The 20666-nt window shown below is 44.3% G+C and overlaps 1 protein-coding gene across 3 annotated transcripts in view; it reads left to right on the forward strand.

Annotated features, from left to right (window-relative positions):
- The window catches only part of LOC147732925 (histamine N-methyltransferase A-like), a 248382-nt gene that overhangs the window by 42692 nt on the left and 185024 nt on the right, over positions 1-20666 (forward strand). For all 3 annotated transcript variants that reach the window (XM_086957460.1, XM_086957459.1, XM_086957461.1), the window contains one exon: positions 8512-8564. In XM_086957460.1, the coding sequence (XP_086813586.1) occupies positions 8512-8564 (53 nt within the window). The remainder of the gene's footprint in view (positions 1-8511; positions 8565-20666) is intronic.

Here is a 20666-nt window from a genome sequence, read left to right on the forward strand (position 1 = left end):
GACGTCCAACACGCATTCTTCTCCGCATAGCAGACATCGAAGCACAGGTAAGATGCAATTTTACCAGATCGGTCTGAATGAAAGAAACCAGGTAGTATTTAGATTTCTTAGCCGGCCAATCCGAGGACCTTAGTGATACGGTCTGGGTATCGTATTGCTGGGATCGTTTCTTCAATCGTAGCCTGAGTTTTGTCCTGACTTGGCTTTCCATATCGGAGCAGAAGGAACAAAAATAAAATTCCTGCTACGAGTCCAAAAATAAGAGGCAGGCCACCGAAAAAGGAAAGGACAAAATTCGTGAAGATGCCCAGAACTGTTTAAAAGGGTGCTAACAGTCCCGAAAAAATTGTCTTAAATACATGTGCGATGCCACTGGTATCTGACATGTTTAAGATTTGGCTTAACATTTCTATGAAATTTACGGGGCAATATGTCGATAATAGGGTATGTATCTCTGCCGCTGTCCTTGCAACTTGCAGATCATACGTTTCTTTGGACGAGGTTAAAGGCACAGTTGTCTGTAAAAGAATAGACTTCATTCTGCTTAAATTATCAATTCGAATAGAAGAGATATTCACAGAAGGCCAAATTGCTGCTCCATGTCTGGATTGCTGTTTGGATACAATACTTGCATACAACAAATGACCCTGGAAGTAACCCTCACGAGATAGGCTTTTCCTGGCATTATGCCACAACAGCTGTGCTCACTATATACTACATAGCTACCGTTGGAAATTTGTCTGAAAAAGGGCTCTATCAGTGTAGCAGGGGTGCCGTGCAGATGACATGAAAGGTTGTTTGTAGAACCTTGGCAGGCTCCATGCAAGTTAATAACTTGACACAGAAGTGTACCGCTTAGTGATTTTTTACAGTTGTCACCACTAAGAAATACTTCTCTTTTCCCCTCACTGTAACATCTATGTGTATAAGGCAATTTCCAGGTCGATTTGATGTATCCTTTACCCAACCTTTCACACAGGCCTGCTGGTATATACTTTTGGCAGTATTGAAACTGAAAAGTTGTTATCGATATTGTAATGGTGCCATGTATTATCCATTCAATGACAGGTCTTTCTAACATTGTCGATGGTAATCTTTCTAGCTTTTTAATGCTCAGCACTGTATAGTCTGCTCCTTTTTGTGCCAATGAGATTTGTCTATCAGTAAGGTTAAAGAGAGAAAATTATGATGTTGTGTTGATTAGACGCCATGGCACATAGCCTGAACGGAGGTTTTGTAACGTCCAGCCTAGCTGTACAATAGAATGTAATTGGGACTGGCCATGTTGTAACATTAGCATATCCTGTTCTATTATGTCAATAGCAGATGATACAATGCTGTCCAGTGAATAAATTCTGGAGGACAGAGTCGTTAACCCATTGCCCACTACAGAAAGTGATTTTTCCAAATGAATACGATCAATTTCTCGTATTTTTTCTGCAGTTTCAATTTGTGTTACTTTCCAAGCTTCATTGTAAGCTGCGTATATACCGGCATATATGAAACGTTTTTGGCGCTGTTTGCGAGGTCCCATTATGAAATCTCGCAAGTCAGCACCTTCTTTAAGTAAAGTTAAGTGTTGTTTAATTTCAAGAAATGTGGATATCTGTAGCCATTTGAGGCATAGTTTTCCTACACTGTATGTTGTAATTATCCCTGGATGTTGTCTCTGGGAATATCTTGGATCTGGCCTGTTCTGTTTGAACCCCTGTATTTTGTTCAGGAATCTAACATTGACAGTTATTTGTGTCTGTGGGCCAGATCAACCATTTGTTCCAATCAGGAATTGTTCTGTTTTGTTTTAAAATATAGGACACGTCTAACCCCTCATCTGTAGTGGTGTTTCTATCAGGCATAGGCTTTGGTATAGATGGGTTGTTTAAATCTTTTATCTTGGCTAGACCAAGACAGGTTGTTTGTTGAATGGTGTCATTCAGGAACATTATTTGTTCTGGGATCATGCAGGCTTTAAATAATGATTCTAGACCTTGTACCTGCCACTCTTTAGTACCCCAGATGGTTTTTGTCTCAATGTTATTTTTCCAAAATTCAAAACCAAATGTAGACATTTTTTTCATAAAATTTTTCAGAATAAATCAGTTTAGTATTTGTCAACATGTTTTTCACTCCTGTCTTATTTAACATTTTGAAATAAACCGTTTCTGGATTAGTGTTATTAAACCCTGAGAAGTATGGAAAGTTCTCATAAAATTTTTTTGAACTGCCTTTTGGCGGAGTTGGACAATGTTCCCACTGATTATAACTGAAAACATTTCTAGGATTACCAGATTTATGCAGATAGTGATGCCCAAAGTGATTGAAACAATACATTTCCTCATAATTCGACGAACCCTGTAAATTATCATGTTCTGCAAATGTTGCTGACATTTCTAAATCTGACATCAGATCATTAATATTTTCAAAGTCCCAATCATCAGAGAAAGTACTGGGTGATACAAAGTCAGTTAAGGAGATCTTAAATTGGTGTGGCTATTTCAAGAGCTCAACCGGGCCATAGATTTCATAGTCAGTTTTGTCCCATGCTATACCACCAGGTATAGGGATGGCTGTGATGTTCACTGATGATAGTTCTCTTTTTTCGATGTGAGAAGATCTGTGTGGTTTCAGGACTAAGTTGATGTTCTGACTTGCTGTGTCGATTGTACTATATTTTCCATCAATAAATCTACCCAAACCTAAAACTAAGATGAGCCACATAAAGAGGAAAAGTGTACCTAACACAATCCATAATTTAATCCATGGTGAAGTTAGATATGTTTCTCTGAGTTGATGAGAGAGCTCTGTGATTTTCTTTTTGAGAGTCTTTGTTGCTGGCTTGTCTCCATGTTCACTTGGATCATCGGAAAAGTCATCAAAGTTGATAAAGTAGCCAGATGAAGTTCTGTCAATTGGTGGAATTGCTTCCGGATTTCCATTGATCTTTGGATTTTCTTGTGTTACATTTGTATAGTTCGGGGCTACATCGTTGTAGGCAGGTGTTTCTTGATGATCTGTTGCAATTTGGGTTTCAAGAGGCACAAGTTCCATGGCTTTGTTGCATAGTCCTCTTTTATTCACTGTAGGTTTACCAAATGTGATTAGTCTCTCAGTTTGAACCTCTTGGATTGTAGGAAGATTTGGTCTTCTGCTATTTCTTGGGAGTCCACTGGGCCTACTACTTATTATTGGCCACATGGTTGTGGTTTCACCAGGTCGATTGATACAACTCGGTTCTCCTTTTTACCAGCAAGGGACAGTAGTACTACTGATCTTGTTCCGCTGACTGCTTAGACAGGTACTGCTTTCCTGTAAGAAGGCCCAAATTCCTTCTTCACCGCGATGTTTTCTCTGACCAGATCCCCAATCTTTGGAATCCAGACAGGTCTTGCTGGGACAGGTGGTTTTTCTTCAGTGGTCGTTGGCTTTAGCTTTTCGTTACTTAGACTTTTTCTTGTTTCATTTAAGTCCTGTAAAACAGCCAAACGATCTTTGATATCAAAGGTTTTTTGTTTCACCACTGAAGTCTGACAATCCAAATCCTGGATGATCATTCTAATACCAAATAAAAGTTTGTACGGACTGATATCTCCTAGAGAATTTCTTGGCATGTTATTAAGACTAATTTGGACACTTGTTAGATGTTTGACCGACCCGTCATCCGAACCTAATTCCCTCGCTGTTATAGATTGCTTTATGTCACTTTTTTTTCTCCACTACCGCATTTACCTCGGGATGGAATGGACTAGAATACCGCAATGCAATGCCCATGCAGGCCATGGCCTCCTTGTAAGCCCGAGAGCTAAACGCAAGACCCTTGTCAGAATGTAGCACGCCAATTGCGTATGTGCCGATAAAGACTCGCAAATCTTTTATAACAGTTCTGGCGTCAGCCGAGCGTGGGGCACATCCAAACGAATCTCGTCTTAATAATTATGGGATCGCATTCTTCTGTCTGGATGTCTGTGTATAGATAGCCTGATACTGTCTAATAGAGGTGTCTGGTCCGGTTCACAACTGCGATCTCTGTTGCAGTCCTGACAATTCATTGCAAAGTTATAAATTTGCATGCTCATCCCCGGCCACCAGTATTTTGATTGTAATTCTATTAGAGATTTTAGGATCTCTTGGTGCCTCAGACCTAATCCCGTGTGTGCTTCTTGAATCAAGAAGATTCTCCGGTTCGTGTTTGGAATTACTCTATCCCCCACTCCAGGATTCTGAGCAAACGGAACGGGGTTCGCATCAATTATGTATGTATTTCCGAGTGGATAATTTAGAGGTAACGCCGCATAATTGCCTTCCATTGAGGCTTTTACTGCAAGCAGCGTTTCCCCATCTATTTGTTTTATTGTACGCTCTTTTGTTTCTACGGCAGCCGAGTGATCAGCTGCCGCTGTGGCTCTGTCAGCCAATGAATTACCTGCAACGTGAACGCCATCACGTTGAAGACTCTGCATATGTATCACGTGAGTCTTACATAGTTCATTCTGTAAAAGAACTACTTGTTCCCGTAGCTTTTTATGCTTTAATGTAGCACCTGTCTTTAATCCAGGTCTGCAGTAATGTGAATGGCACACTATTAGTGTCGAGAATTCGCGATCAGCATTTTCAAGCGCCATCTTTAGAGATCTTATTTCAGCTCGCTGTGCTGTACAGTTTCTGAGTGATTCTGTTTCAGTGACCATTGGTCTGAATTTACCTAAGTGCCAGCGACCTTTAACAATCGCGCACGCAGCATTGTAAATTTGTTTTTCCACAACGTAGTGTTGTGCAAATCTGTCCGTGTATATTACACAGGTGTACCGTTCGAGAGGCAGAATTTCGATTGACAGAGGACATTCATGTTCGTATTCCAGTCTAAGGAAGTAGCCTTGCCGTATTTGGACTTCATTGGCTATTACTAAATATGGATATTATTCTTATGCCTTTATAAGGATATGATTTGTTATAACCACATAAGGGCATAAATCGGGAATATTTAATTAGGGTCCTAGATAGGTTCACAACAACTTGTAATATGTACTCTTTCTCTGTTTTATTTTTATTTTTTCATATTGGTACTTAACATATAGTGCTATTAGGTTTATTTTTATGTGTTGTCAGAATTGTTTGTTGAACAATAATGCTATCATGTACTATGGTCTTTATGATCATTTGTGTATTTTAGCTGTTTTTTAACCAATAAATCAATTTTGTACATTATTGCATCTGATGTTGTCAGGATTATTTATTGGGAATGTATGGTCTCATTTCCAATTAATGCAGGTTGTATGCATGATTAAGAATGAGTGGAACAAATTGACCTAAGTGGTGATTTATTCTCCAAACGACAAAACTTCTGTGACATTTTGGTCTCCAGATTGGCAAGCTCAGATTCCATATTTCTAGATAAGGCCACAGATATTGCAGGAAAAAATGAGTATTGGGTAAAAAGATGCCAAATTAGGGAGAATTGAATTGGTCTTGGTATAGAGTTGTTGTGAACAATGAGGTACAATACAGTGCTGCACAAACACAAGTCCTATCCTCACTTCTGACCACCAATGTTAAAACTAGGTGTTCTGGCTGTCAGAGTAGGCACCCTCTATAAGCAGTAACACCCACTCTAGGCAGGCTAAGCTAGATACACACAAAAAGGTAGCCTGTGCTCCGCCTCTGCTAGCTTGGCACAGAGGAGTCAGGCTTATCTAAATTGGCAATGTGTAACAATATGTAAAATATTTGTGCAACAAACACACACTCACACAAAGTAACACAATGAAAACACCATAAAAATTCTCCACACATAGTTAGAAAAGTAGATTATATTTTGATAAATAAAACAAACAATGCCAAAACAACAAAATCCAATAAGTAGAACCAGAGTTGCACTGGACCAAGGTAAATCCAAAGTTCAGGCTCACCACGATGGAGGGCAGGCCGGCTATAGAACTCACATAGGTCCTGCTGAAAGAAACTTGGATGGAGGAAGCATCGAATTCGGAGACTCGATGCGTCTGTCCTGATCTGAGCAGGCGATGATGGCTTCCTCGATGAACCCCTTTACGATGCAGGTGATGCATCGTCCATGAGCCACACTGTCCATCATTGTGAAGCAAGGCAGTCCATAGAAATGATCTTGTCAATCAGCACCTGCATTGGTGTTGAAGGGCAATGCGTTGCTCCCGACCAGCTCAAAGTCATCACTGCGTTGATTTTGGTCTGAACAGCAGCAGTCACAATTCAAGGGCCCACGTTAGGTTGGCACTACTCGGCAGGTGCAGACTTACAGATGGCAGAGTTGAGGTGCTATTATATAGTTGGAGGAAGTCTTCTATGTCCCGGAGACTTCCAAACAGAGGGCATGTCTGCATGCCCTTGGGGTCACTCTGAGTTCAAGTGAGATCGGTCTAGTCCTTGTCCTCAGCAGGACAGAGATCAGCAATCCTTGGAGCACAGCAGTCCTTACTCCTGGTAAAGTTCCTCACAGGTCCAGAAGTGTATTCTCTTGGTAGGGTCAAAGCCCCAGTGCTTAAGCCCAGTTGTGCCTTTGAAGTGGGGTGCCTTTAAAGCAGTCCATTGAAGTACACATGTGTCCATTTCTCCCCAGCCCTGGCTCCAGACTATCAGTAGTGGGTAATCAACCATTTGTATGGGAAACAGGACAATGCACATTCAGGTGGGCATACGTGGCCGCTCCACCTCTCTCTATCTGCACAGGAAGAGCTATCATAATGCCGGTGAATGCAGATCAGTTCTTGGTTACACACAACCTTCCTGTTTTTGAAACTGTCTAGAGGGAATACACTAAGTGTAGCTGTCTCCCACAATAGACATTTATTGGAGACAGGCTGCAGACTAACAGAGCAGTAAGAGCAGAGAAATGCCCAAATTTGTATTTGATGATTTGACAGTGTTTTTGTAATAATATTGGCAATTGTAAATCTAACCCTGAATATATATTATTAATCTTTGTACGATAAATAGAAGAATTGTGAAAACAAAATAAGAAAATGTTATCTGACCAGTACTCCTAAGTTTTATTTCATTATATTGGTTATTCTGTAAATTGTATCTTCTGCATAATAATTATAGTGTTGGATTTAAAGACCAACAAATCACAAAATATACTGGAAATAATTGCTCCAGGAACATTTTGTTTTTGACTTAATTACCCAGTTTCCTAGGGGAATATTGGGTTGCTCTAGTCTGGTAAAATTTTCTTTCTAAAAGTGTCATTCTAAAATAATAATGTTAAATACAACTTTACCATTAGAGAAGATGTATCATTACCATTCTAAAGATGTAAAATGCAGCTTGTCCTTTCTACTAAGGAATTACAGTTTAAAAGTGTATTAAAGAAATCAGGTTGCTATCTAATTTAGATGTTTGTCACTACCAGGACATGTAAAACTTAAAAGGACATGTCCTACCTTTTACTAACACAGCACCTTGCCCTTAAAGTTACCTAGGGCCTACCTAAGGGGTGACTTGTTTGTAATAAAAGGGGAGTTAAAGGCTTGAAAAGTGGTTTTAAATCCCAAGTTGAAGTGCAGATCTGCACCAGCCAGCCGTGCTTACGTGGACATCGTTCCTTCTTGCCGCGGATCCAAGCCTTATCTAGGACCGCTGGCGCCAACGATTGAATTGCCTAGCAGACAGCTACCGCGTTCGATCGTCTCCCTCCGATGATGCTGGTATAATTAACCGACGAACTGAGCCTCAGGAGCCCCGTCTCAATTTTGGACGGATAATCATTTCTATTCTAAGAATATACCGAGTGAATCCTAGAAGTCACAACAGCTGGCTTAGTAAAGCGTCTCCTCAAAAACACGCCGCCCCTCATTAAGGAGGCGCATCATTGTTTTTACCAGGCATAGTAATTTTGTACAGTCCTGATGATGATCCCATTGTACCCTTGAGCGCGGGATCAAAACGTCAACCTTCTACAGTAGTTATACAGTAAAACCAATGTGTACCAATTTCTGTATGTACTACTCTGGCAAAACACTTGTAATGCTGATTTAAAAGTGTCCAGCTTGCTCACTTCTCTTTTGCCTGCGATATCTCCTTTCCTCACAACTATTCCTTATTCTTCACTTTCTCTTTTCTGCGGTAAAGCACAGGATTGTGCTCTCTATTTCTTGAAATGTTGCTTATGCACTAACAATTCAACTATTGTTATGAAAATAAATTCCATGTCCGGCTGGACTTGGATAAATATATAGCATCTCATCACGGCTTGTCTTGTTATCATTATTGCATATTTTTGAAACTGCTTTGGACCGTTTTCCTTTTGAAATTGACTCAAACCCTTGGTCCACAGCCAATTATAGGGTCCCCCTTGTTTTCTCTAGATCCATTAAAGTGCACTTCTGTAATAATTCAGATGTGTATGATTAGAGAAACAATGGTCCTCGGATGATACACTTAGATATATGTCTTCTTCTATGCTACTACAAAATGTTGATAAAGCATAAGTATATCGTTCAATTGATTCACAGCAATAAAACATATCCATTTTACTTTCAGGACTGGACAAGGGAAGTCTTCAATCAATGTCTTAGGTATAGGAAGTGGAACAGGTTTGTAAATTATAGTTAGTTCAATGTATTTCTTTTTCCTAATGCACTGCTTGTTCTTTTGGCTTTGATGAAGACACCACTTGAATAAGGTGTGTGGTGTGACTGTCATAACATTTAGTCTAATGTACTGTAAATGCTAGACCATAGCTCTGCAAATATTACCTACCTGTATATGCATATCTGCCTTTCCTCAGTGACACAAGCAAATGGGGAACTTATTTTTAGCCATATAAATGTGAACTGAATATTTGTTCTTAATTTCGCATGTTACAAAATATTATACAATATGGCTTGTACTATTGTGAATTTTAAGCATTCAGCCTATTTCTTGTCAATGTAAGAGGTTGGCCTGGTTTACGAAGCGACCGGTAAAATGCAGTGGAATGGCTGCTGTTTCAGCTATTGCTTGAAAATAAAGGGACCATATTTAGACGGCGTAAGGAAACATTGTTCCCAACAAATCATTAAAATATGTCCCTCCAGCACAGAAAGTGGTCTGTAGACATTTCCGACAATTATCAGGGAGTGTTTAGTGTCTGCATCGTAGTTCTTGGAAGTTTACAATTGTTTTAGTAATGGTGAGTAAATAAAAGTTAGGAAAAAAATAATGAAAAAACAAGCCTACCTAAAATAATTGGCTTTCCTGTCATGCTACCACCCAAACATATGAAGCTGTCCACCCACAATACTTTACTACAAAAAAGTTAATTAATAATTTTTGAGACTTTCTATATACAAAATATTCAATTTTGTTCTGACATCAAAAATAGAACAAAACACTTGCAAATAGAAAATAGTCTCCTTTTACACTGCACTCATCCATCGAAATATGTACAGAATATAAAAGTTTCATTGAATTATCAAGTCTAAGCTGTATCTTAGAAAAGATATTCAAGTCTAGGTTCCCTTTTAGCTAACACATTCCTCAAATATGGGAATTAGCATGCTTAGAGATTCCATGATTCTCTCTGGTATCAAATAGTGAACCATGATTCAAAGCAGGGCCCTATTATCCACCATGTAATTCTAGTTAATACACCAGAGATAAATCCGGAATTTCGTTACAAGACCGTGGCTACCATTATGCATAATCTTCTATTTGCTAGTCCTGCCAGTAGCACCTTCAAAGTACTTTCCAAACAAGAAAAACCAGTACTGGAATCTCAATAAACGTTAATGTCTCTGGTATAGAACTCTCCTCATCTTTTAACCCATGGACCACGGCGCGAATTCCGCTATCGGCAAAATAATGAGTGGGTGTCGTTTGGACGCCCTCCGGCCATCCTCCGCACACGCCCACCGTGGCGTCAGACGGCCGGGGGCAGGATCATTGTGGTAAATAACCAAATCATCGCAAAATATATTGATTCTCTTGAATTTCTCAACAACTACTGAACAGATTTACACTGCATAACTGAAACTGTGATCTGTAAAGAAAAATCTATCTTCATGCCAAATTTTGTGTAATTCCGTCCAGCAGTTCTGACTGCAGGTGCGTCTAAAGAGAATTCAAATGGGAATCACACTTTTTTTTACCTTCCCTTTTCTAGGCGCCAAATTGGCGGATCACCCTTTTTTGGGAACATTTTGTATGGATTATTCAAACAACAGCAAAGTTATAGGCAAGTTGTGAAAGTGCTTTTCCTATGGAAATCTGATTCAAACTATAACTAGGCCTGTGGTAGATATCAGTAACCAAAAAATGCAGGTTCGCTACAAGTGGTGCTTTTGGTCATGCCGTTTGCGTTCATTTTCAGCGCCGGGAGTATGTCCGGTGCTGTAAAATCAGTAATCACAGCCCCATGTGCAGCGCAAAAAGGACGCTCCTTCTTTTAAGACTGCTTGAGTAGATTTTCTACCCGACGTGCAGCTTTCTCAATGCAATCAGAAGGTTTCTCAATGCGAGCAGTCATAACCATGCGCAATCGTCCCCGTTGAGAAATCTGACCACCAGCGTTGAGAAATTTCACAGAGAGGTGGATTTCACTAGTTGGCGCTCACCAATTTGACACAGAGTGCAGTTTTTCAGAGCTCCACAAGCTCAGTGGAGCGCAGAGTTTCAGAAAACTCCACGAACAGAGAAGAGTTCACCGCTCAGGCCTAATTGTAGCTACCTATTGACAAGGGGTCTGAAAATGCATTTTTTTATTACATTTTCTATAAGAACTTTGGACACAACTAAAGCTCAAACCACTGAACGGATTTGCACTAAAATTGGCAGAATTTTGTGTAAATCGGTTCAATACTTTTTGAACAATTAATGCTCGAAATGTTGTATTTTTTATGCTATGGAGGATCTGTTGTACCATCAGATCTCCTGCAGAGTTCTGATTGGCTGCCAACATCATCAAAAAGGATGTGGCAGCATCCATTATAGGGCTTGGGGCTTAGTCCAGAGTCCTACAAAAAAAGCAAAAAAATACTTAGGGTGAGGATATTCTGGCCCCTAAACCTGGTGGTGAGGCTCCAGAAGGACCTCACCTGGACCCAAATGCATCTTTTTTTTTCCCGGAGTTTCTTACAGGGCAAACTTGACCCAAAGATATATGTTATCAGAGTGCTCTACATGAGCACCAGTCAAGTTACAAAAGGATACATTCATTTTTGTTAGGCACAAGGAGATTAAGTGATTTTCCCAGAATCACAGGATGTTGAGCGTCATTGCCGAGACTCGAACCTAGTTCCCCAAATTTGAGATCGACAACCATAGCCTATTCGGCCACAACCTCTCCTATTTAAAAATGGTTTGCTGAAGCTTTGCTCAGCATCCATTAATCTGCAGCAATTGTTTTTTTTAAAGAGCGGAATGGGCCAGGGTGATGCAGAATGTTTACTTTGTTGGAGGGGGGGCATGACCCCCTTTCCCGAGCCTTGGTATGGTGCGGGGGATCCCAGCCCCAGTGCCATGACACAAAATGGAAGGGGCTGTGTGACCTCCATATTGGAGCCTTATTGGGCCCCAGGTACCCCAAGCGACCCCCCCAGCCCAGATTCTTAAAAGCCCAATAGGACCAGATCCCCCTGGGGCTGCTGTAAACTAAAAAGGGGGTGTGGACGTATGGCTCCCCCTCCCTGAGCATCTTAACCCTGGACACAGTAGCTTCTTTGTTCGCAATATCGCAGGCAGGATAAAATATGTTGTTGTGCCTGCCGCAATATCACTGCTGGATGCAGCGGGCGGAGCACTATCGGCATGAAGCCAGGCTCCCCCAGCAGGAAGCTGGTTGGCATTCTAGCATTCGCGCCTACAGCTTTCTACCATCTGACCACCTAGATTCCATTTCTGGGTCATAGTTGCAGACACGATTTCAGCATTTTTATCGCCTTCCTTGGATTCCACTGTGTCCTTTAGTCCATGCTCCTGCTTCAGCTTCTGGTATTTCTGCATGAAATAACATGGAGAAAAATGTGGATATTCAAAGGATCCATGTCGATAATCCTATTGGTGATAACATGCGCTGCGCTCGTGTGATATGTGCTCCTGCTTAAAAGATATACTTATATGATATATATTGGTGATTGATTTATCTGTCTTTGAATGCAGTGAGATGAGAAACCTTTGGAAAAGAAGGAAAAATGCGTAAATTCTTTTTCTGCTGAAGCAAAGAAATAGGGACATTGTTATGTTTTCTAAAGGCTCTACACCTTTTTTGTGTTTCGAGTTTTCTACCTAATTTCTCAACTAGTTTAGAAATACAATTAGCAATTCTCAGCCAGATTCATGAAGCTCATTTGCGATCGCAATAGCTGCGAATTCGCAATTGCGATCGCAAATTGAGTAAAAGCTATTCATTAAAGTGAAAATCGCAAAAGTGCGTAATCGCTAAATAAAAATAAAAATAGCAAATTCGCAAATAAAATCGCAGAATCCTGAAACCTGCCAATTTGCGAATCGGAAATAGGGAGAAACCAAGGATTCATTTGCGAAGTCGCTAAATAATCGCTATTGCCATTCATGAAAAATCGCAGATTGCGAAAAACACGAAAATCGCTATTAGCGACGCACAATTTAAGGAGAACTCAAACCAGGTGGTAAGCAGCAAAAAAAAAAAAAAAAATTGTTTAAAGTTAACTGCATAGAGGTGCTGGTCTGACCAAACACACTAAAGGACATGCAGCTCGAGACTGAGGACTCTCACAATGCCAGGACATGGTGGTCAGGCGGCGTAGGCTGCAGCGAGCAGCACAGAACAGGCGTAGGATCCAGGAGCGGATATTCCGGCAGCGGGTCACCCTTCTGAACCAAACCAGGGAGCAAATCTATGCCAAGTACCGGCTAAGTGGCCCAATGATCATTAAGCTGATCCAGGACCTAGACCTCCTGCTGCAGCATCCAACAAGGAGAACCAATGCAGTCCCCACCCATGTACAGGTATTGTGCAGCCTGCACCTACTGGCCTCCGGAAGCTTCCAGGGGATAGTTGCTGTCGCTGGGGGGATATCCCAGCCCACCATGTCCCGCTGCCTCAGTAGTTTTCTGGATGCAATGTTGACCCGGCTACACCACTACATTTCATTCCCAACCACCCAACAGGACTTAAATGACACCAAGCTGAAATTCTACAACATTGCACATTTTCCGCATGTAATTGGATGCATTGACTGTACCCATATCCACATCTGCCCACCAGCACAAACGGAATACAGGTACCGCAACCGCAAGTCCAACCACTCCCTCAATATCCAGATGGTGTGCAACGCCAAGAATATCATCACGGACATAGTGGCACAATATCCGGGCAGCACACACGACTTCTTCATCTTCCGGCACAGCGGCATTCACACACGACTGGCAAGGGGAGACTTTGGCGAAGGACACCTACTGGGTAAGTACACATGTCCCCAAATACTACACTTTGATCATGTATCTGCGCAGAATAGGCACTCACCCTGTGCTCATTACCCGCAGGTGACAGTGCCTACGGTCTACGTGAGTACCTCCTCACCCCATACCTCAACCCAGCCACACCACAGCAACGGCGTTACAATGCTGCACACATAAAGTTAACTGCATAGAGGTGCTGGTCTGACCAAACACACTAAAGGACATGCAGCTGGAGACTGAGGACTCTCACAATGCCGGGACTCTACATGGTGGTCAGGCGGCGTAGGCTGCAGCGAGCAGCACAGAACAGGCGTAGGATCCAGGAGCGCATATTCCGGCAGCGGGTCACCCTTCTGAACCAAACCAGGGAGCAAATCTATGCCAAGTACCGGCTAAGTGGCCCAATGATCATTAAGCTGATCCAGGACCTAGACCTCCTGCTGCAGCATCCAACAAGGAGAACCAATGCCGTCCCCACCCATGTACAGGTATTGTGCAGCCTGCACCTACTGGCCTCCGGAAGCTTCCAGGGGATAGTTGCTGTCGCTGGGGGCATATCCCAGCCCACCATGTCCCGCTGCCTCAGTAGTTTTCTGGATGCAATGCTGACCCGGCTACACCACTACATTTCATTCCCAACCACCCAACAGGACTTAAATGACACCAAGCTGAAATTCTACAACATTGCACATTTTCCGCATGTAATTGGATGCATTGACTGTACCCATATCCACATCTGCCCACCAGCACAAACGGAATACATGTACCGCAACAGCAAGTCCTACCACTCCCTCAATATCCAGATGGTGTGCAACGCCAAGAATATCATCACGGACATAGTGGCACAATATCCGGGCAGCACACACGACTCCTTCATCTTCCGGCACAGCGGCATTCACACACGACTGGCAAGGGGAGACTTTGGCGAAGGACACCTACTGGGTAAGTACACATGTCCCCAAATACTACACTTTGATCATGTATCTGCGCAGAATAGGCACTCACCCTGTGCTCATTACCCGCAGGTGACAGTGCCTATGGTCTACGTGAGTACCTCCTCACCCCATACCTCAACCCAGCCACACCACAGCAACGGCGTTACAATGCTGCACACATACGGACAAGAAATTGCATAGAGAGGACATTTGGCCTATTGAAGAGCCGTTTCCGCACACTGCACAAGACTGGTGGGGCCATCAAATACACACCTGAGGTCTGCTGCCGCATCGTGGCCATGTGTGCAATACTCCACAACATTGCTACCAAGCGCAGGATACCAGTGGAGATATCTGGCAGTGAGTCTGAAGGTGACAACTGGCCACCTCCACATTAACGTCATGCACGCGGAGAAGATCCTGCTGAAGGACACAGGCGCCGCAACCACATCACTACGAACTGTTTCTAGTGCACACATTCCCCTATCACAACACTGCACCCATGCATGACAAATGTAATAATGACATGAGTGTGTATCAAGTTTGACCATTCATCTTTATTGTTAAATCACAATAAATTGGCCTTTAAGTATTCAATTGTCTGATGGAGAGAGTATTGCTCCATACCTCCCCATGCTGGGGTAGGGGGTTTGCAGGGGTTGACTGCATGGCCTCCCTCTGAGTGTCAGAGTCCTCACGGACGGTGATGACGAGACGCCCCAAGTCGTCTCTCCGAATCCTGAGGGAAGGTGTTGGCCCTACTTGCTGATGTTGGCCTGCTGCTGCGGCGACGTGCAGGCAACGGTGGCAAGGATCCGCTGCTGTTGGTCGACGCAGCCTCACTTGCATTGTCAGCCCCCTCTGCTTCTTTATGGGCAGTGGGTTGTCTGCAGAGCACTGCTGCGGTGAGTAGGTCTAGTGACCTGGCCACATCCTGGCAACACTGCACCATCTGGGCCTGCATGGCGAGTGACCTTCGTGCCAGCTAAGATGTAGCATTACCAACTACATGGTTTGACCTAGTGTAGGCCGATAGGCGGTCCAGTAGTTGGCGGTGGCGTCGACGGGTCATGTCCTGCTGGGATACAAGCAGCTGGTTGTTTTCTCGCACTGCAGCGGTCATCTGGGCTATGTGTTGGCTGTTTGCCTGCATCTGTGTGAGCATTGCTGCCATGTGGCGCGCCTGTGTGCGATGCACCGCCAGCATGCGGCGTTCGATGGCCAGGCCTGGATCGGGTGTTTCAAGTGCCCTGGCGGTGCCTGCTGGGCCCTGGCGCTGCTGGTGCCTCAGTGCGCTGGTGTGTGACCTGGCACCAGGTGTGCGCCTCGTCTGCCTCCGAGGCGCTGGTGGTGGAGCCTGTACCACTGCTGTAGCTGTTTGCTGGGGGGTTGGCTGCACGGCTGTGGCTGCAGGGGTGGCCCTGTCCGCACGGGGTGGTGGTGGTGTTGGTGGTGGTGGGTGCACCGCTGGTGGCTGTGATGGGCCGGGTCGTTGGGAGGACTGGCCCTCACCCTCAGTGTCCTTCTGGCTCTCGGCGATGTGCAGCGCCTCGCTGTCCGTGCTGGCTTGCTCGCCTGCACCTGTAATGTGAAAGGGTGCATGATTAAAGTTATGTATCTTGCGCAGGCAATGTTGATACATGCATGCAGCCTTGCTTTCCCTGACTGGCTTTTGGATTGACTTTGCATTGAGTGCTCTGGCAGTGTTGGGCTAACTGCAGGTACATGATTACACTACAACTTCCACAATGCAATGGGGCTTTTTTGGTGAGCATTTATTTATTTATGTGGTTTATAGAGCGCACAGCTACCCCCGAAGGGGTGTCCCGGCGCTAGAACCTGAGCCTCCCGGGGAGAAGAAGGAGCATAGAGCATGGAGAGCAGCAGGGTGAAATCAGAGTCCAGAGAAGAGCCAAGTTTTGAGTTTGGCTCGGAAGATGGATTCGGAGGGACAGAATCTCAGATCGATTGGCAGAGCGTTCCACAGTTTTGCCGCAATGACACTGAACCCTCTGCCACCCATTCTAGATAGTCTGAAACGGGGAGAGATCAGGAGGCGGAGGTCATTGGATCTCAAGGATCTGATGGAGCGAGATATAGAGACACGTTTTTTCAGGTAGTTGGGTCCGAGGTCGTTGATGGCTCGGTAGGTAAGGGTAAGGATCTTGAACTGGATACGGCTGGCCACTGGTAGCCAGTGAAGTTCCTTACGATACCCGGATACTGATTGACGGTAGGGAATATTACCAATCAATCTGGCCGACGCATTCTGGACAATCTGAAGCCGGTCTAACAGATACTGGGGGGCACCAGCATAGAGGCTGTTAGCATAGTCCAGGTGGGACGTGATGAGGGCTTGGGTAACTGTACGGCGGGAATCCAGAGGGAGATAGGGGAGTATTTTTTTGATCATGCGCAACTTCAGGAAGCAGGCAGAGGTCACTTTATTGACTTGAGTTTTGCATGAGAGGGAGTCGTCAAACTGAAAACCCAGGTTACGAGCAGAGTGAACGGGAGAGGGAGCGGGATCATGTGCCGTGGGCCACCACCAAGAGGAGGGGATGGGATCTTTCTGATTGAAAAACAGCACCTCCGTCTTGTCTGCATTTAGTCTGAGGTGGTTATCAGTCATCCAGACACTGATGTTGTTGAGGCACTGGCGGAAGTTGGTGAATGCGGAGTCCGAGTGGTCTGCATTGTTGGGGATGTCATGTTGCTAGCTCAGGACTTAAGGCCATTGTTAGGGGACTGGGTCGCAGTCGCATGGCACTTACCTTCAGGTTGTTGGCTCGGTCGAGATGAGTCCAGCTGAAGGACCCCCACGCAGGCTTCTGGCACAATGGTGTCCTTAATCAGGTCCTCCAATGGGGTGTTCGGTGTGGCTACAGGTTCCCCTCCACCGGTGGCCAGTCGCTCCCCAAGCCTCTCAGCAATCCGCTCCTTGGAACGTCCTCTTAGGTCGTACCAGCGCTTTTTTATGTCGTCAATGGAGCGCTAGGTCACACCAACAGAATTGACCTTTGCGCGGATGCGCTGCCAGATCCTGCGCTTCTCTGCCTCTGGCACCCTCCGGGAGTCTTTTCCAAAGAGCCTGGCATAAAAACTTTATTTTCCTCTTCCTCTCCTGCCCACTGCTCCCTGCTGCATCCTGGGACATCTTTGGATACTTTTTTTCAGGCTGGGGTGCTGCAGAGTGTTGGTTTTGGTGCTCCTCAGTTTCCTGCTGCCACTCCCTGGCTCTGTGTTCTGTTTGTGGTTGTGGTGAGCCTACTTCCTGGCTGTGATGTCATCAGTGGGCTCGAAATGCGACTTCCCGTTTTTGCGATCTCACACTTAGCCTGATCGCAATTTGCGATATCGCTGTTTGTGATATCGCAATTTCGGCTTAGGAAATTGCCGATTCTGCGATTATTTTGCGATTGCAGCAAGATCGAATCACCAACTGCGATCTATTGCGAATCGCTTTTTTTCCTCGCATTTGTACATGAATTCCATTATGCGATTCTCAAATTGCGATTCTCAGATTTTCGTAATTTGCTAATCGCATAATGGTAGCTTCATGAATCTGGCGGTCTATCTCTATTTCCTGATATTTACTATTCCAATCTATACTGAGCCTTCTGTTAAAGTGCAGCACTCTAGAATATAAGGTAGGTGCTATATTCACTTATGTATATGCCACACCTGAGATGTATGTAACTTTTATTGCTACTTAATCCTTTCAGTCTTTGTTACTTCAGTAAAGTGCATTACATGTCAGTAAATTCAGTCTTTCACTCTACATAAATGGAAGAAGGGTGTTACTCAGGTATCCATACCCTACAAATATTCATTAATATATGCACTACCATTGCCTACACATAACAGCAGAGTCATTGATTGCCTCTTTCTTCTCTGTTTTACTCAGAAGACTTATCAAAATCATATCCGGGTACCTCAGTCTTCACTGCACTGACTCAGTGGGACCTATGTTTTGTTTCTTCCCATCCCCTCATCCCCCATTGCACCTAGATTGGCTTTGACTACTGTTGGGCTGTCTGAGTTGTGGGTGAAGTTGGGAACATACTTCATGGAAATCCTATCACTCCTGCAGAAACTAAGGTGTGATCTGACATATGTATGCTCCTGCCTGACAGAAGCATTTTTAAATGGCCCACCAGGCAGTAGCAAACATTCCTTCCCTGCTTGCAGCAGCACGTGCACCACTGGGTGGGAGCAGACTTTTGTTTCCCTGCCTGCACTCTTGCAGGCAAGGAAACAGATATTGTCCCCCCTAGATAAAGCCTGCAGAAACTGCAGCTCCCTCTGAGCTGGGCTGCAGGGCCCCTGGGCTGGCCTGTGGCACCCAATTTGGTGGTGGGTGGGTCCCCGGTTGGGCACTTGTGAACCCACCCATAATTTAGAAATGCCCCAGGGGGTGGGATCCCTGGGGCCACAATAGGTACGGGGACGTGGGCCTTTATAATAACATGCGATACCCCTCACCTTTTTTATAGTGTGTCCATGGCCAATAAGCTGTGTGCTCCCCTCTACCTCACATATATGGTTTGGCCCTGGGGATGGGATCCCTGGGGCCCCTTCTGGTTCAAGGAGGGGGCCACATGCCCCCCTCCTCTTTACAAATAATGTTTGGCCCCGGTGGTTGGGGTCCCTAAGGTGTGAAGCGATGCAGGGAGGACTGCCTTGCTCCCCTTCAGCTTTAACAAAAATGTCCCATGGATGGGGTCCCTACAGCCTGAAAGCCAACCCTATGCCATGCACACCAAAGGACATACACTGTGTTGGGTAGGCAGCCTTCAAGTGGTTGACCACACCCTCTGAGGCCAATCCACTGAGGCGCATGGCCAAAGGCTATGTGTAGCATGAGGTTGTCATCCTGCGGGGGGTTGGACGCATGTGTTGGCCTTTTTGCATGAATGAATAAATGAGAAATCTGTAAAGCGCAAACTCTTGGCCTGGGGCTTTTTGGCACTAAAGAGACAGAAGATGCTACAGGTTCTAGTGTTCTTGTGATGAACCTTGATAATTCAAGGGAAGAGCACAGCTCCTATTGTTGAACAAAAATCCACCTTTTCAAAGATTTTCTGAAAATTGATAGCTACGGACAGTTTTGAGTTCCAGGGGTAGGCTATTCCAGAGTCGGGCTGTAGTCCTAAAAACATTTCCCACCCCAGCTTGTTCTTCTAAAGTAGGCAAATACTAAGTTCCTAACTGACCCTAGTACGATCTAAGCGTGTCCTTAAAACATGATGGACCTGCAGTGACTTAAAGGCCAAACAGAGTGCCATGAGCATAATATGCTGTTTAACCGGCAGCCAGTGAAGTTTCTTAACAGCCCCTCATGCTGATTCAAATTTAGGAATTTTAAAGAGGAATCTGCAGGGTCTGAAGCTTCTTGCAGGAACCTACTGATTGGTTTAGGTATAAACTATTGCAATAGTCAAGCTCTGTAAGTAAAAGAGAAGTGATTGCTGTTTGCAAAAGATCAGACAGCAGAAATTCAATTTTCTTAACTAGCCTCAAAGAGCGGAAGGAGGCAGATGTGACTTTACTGAGTTGATCTTTGAACTTCAGTTCCTCATCTATTAAAATTTCCTAAATTTTTCACTTTGGTCACTGGGTTCAGATGGGAGCCTAGTTCATGAAGCCACCATCCCGCAGCCCAAATGATGGATTATTGCTGAAAAGAATAACCTTAGTTTTTGCTCAGGCAAATGTTATTCATCCACTTACTGGCATTCCTCATACAATTCTTAAATGCATGGCCTGTAGTATTCTTGTTTTTGGCCAATTACACCACAGTTTGTGTGTCATTCGTGTAAGGAGCTAGGGAAAGGCCAAATGATTTGATTAATGTGGCAACCAGCATGACATATAGGTTGAAAAGCGTTGGGCTCAATGATGAGCCCTGTGGGACTCAACAAGGCAGGGAGAAGGATTTAGAGGTGAACTTACCTAGCACTACTCTCCGTTGTCTGTTCGCAAGGAAGGATTATAAACGATTAAGTGCAGTGCCCACATACCCAACTTCGGCATGTGGTCAACCAGGATATCATGGTTGATCGTATCAAAGGCCATGGCAAGATTCAACAGAAACAGAGCCGCAGTCCCTCCGCTATCTAAAGTTTCTCGAATTTCCTCTGTGACTACCAGCAGTGTGGATTCAGTACTGTGATTTTTCCTGAACCCGAACTGGGTGTCATCCTAGCTGTTCATTCATTTCTTTCTCCACCAGTTGTGCGGCGAAAGAAAGCCTGGAAATAGGGCGGTAGTTGTTCAGGTCTAAGGTATTATGGGTAGCCTTTTTTTAAAGGGGCAGATCAGATTTCCAATGCAAGAGGA

The sequence above is a fragment of the Lissotriton vulgaris genome, chromosome 2_1 (assembly GCF_964263255.1).
Source record: "Lissotriton vulgaris chromosome 2_1, aLisVul1.2, whole genome shotgun sequence".
NCBI classification, from domain to species: Eukaryota; Metazoa; Chordata; class Amphibia; order Caudata; family Salamandridae; genus Lissotriton; species Lissotriton vulgaris.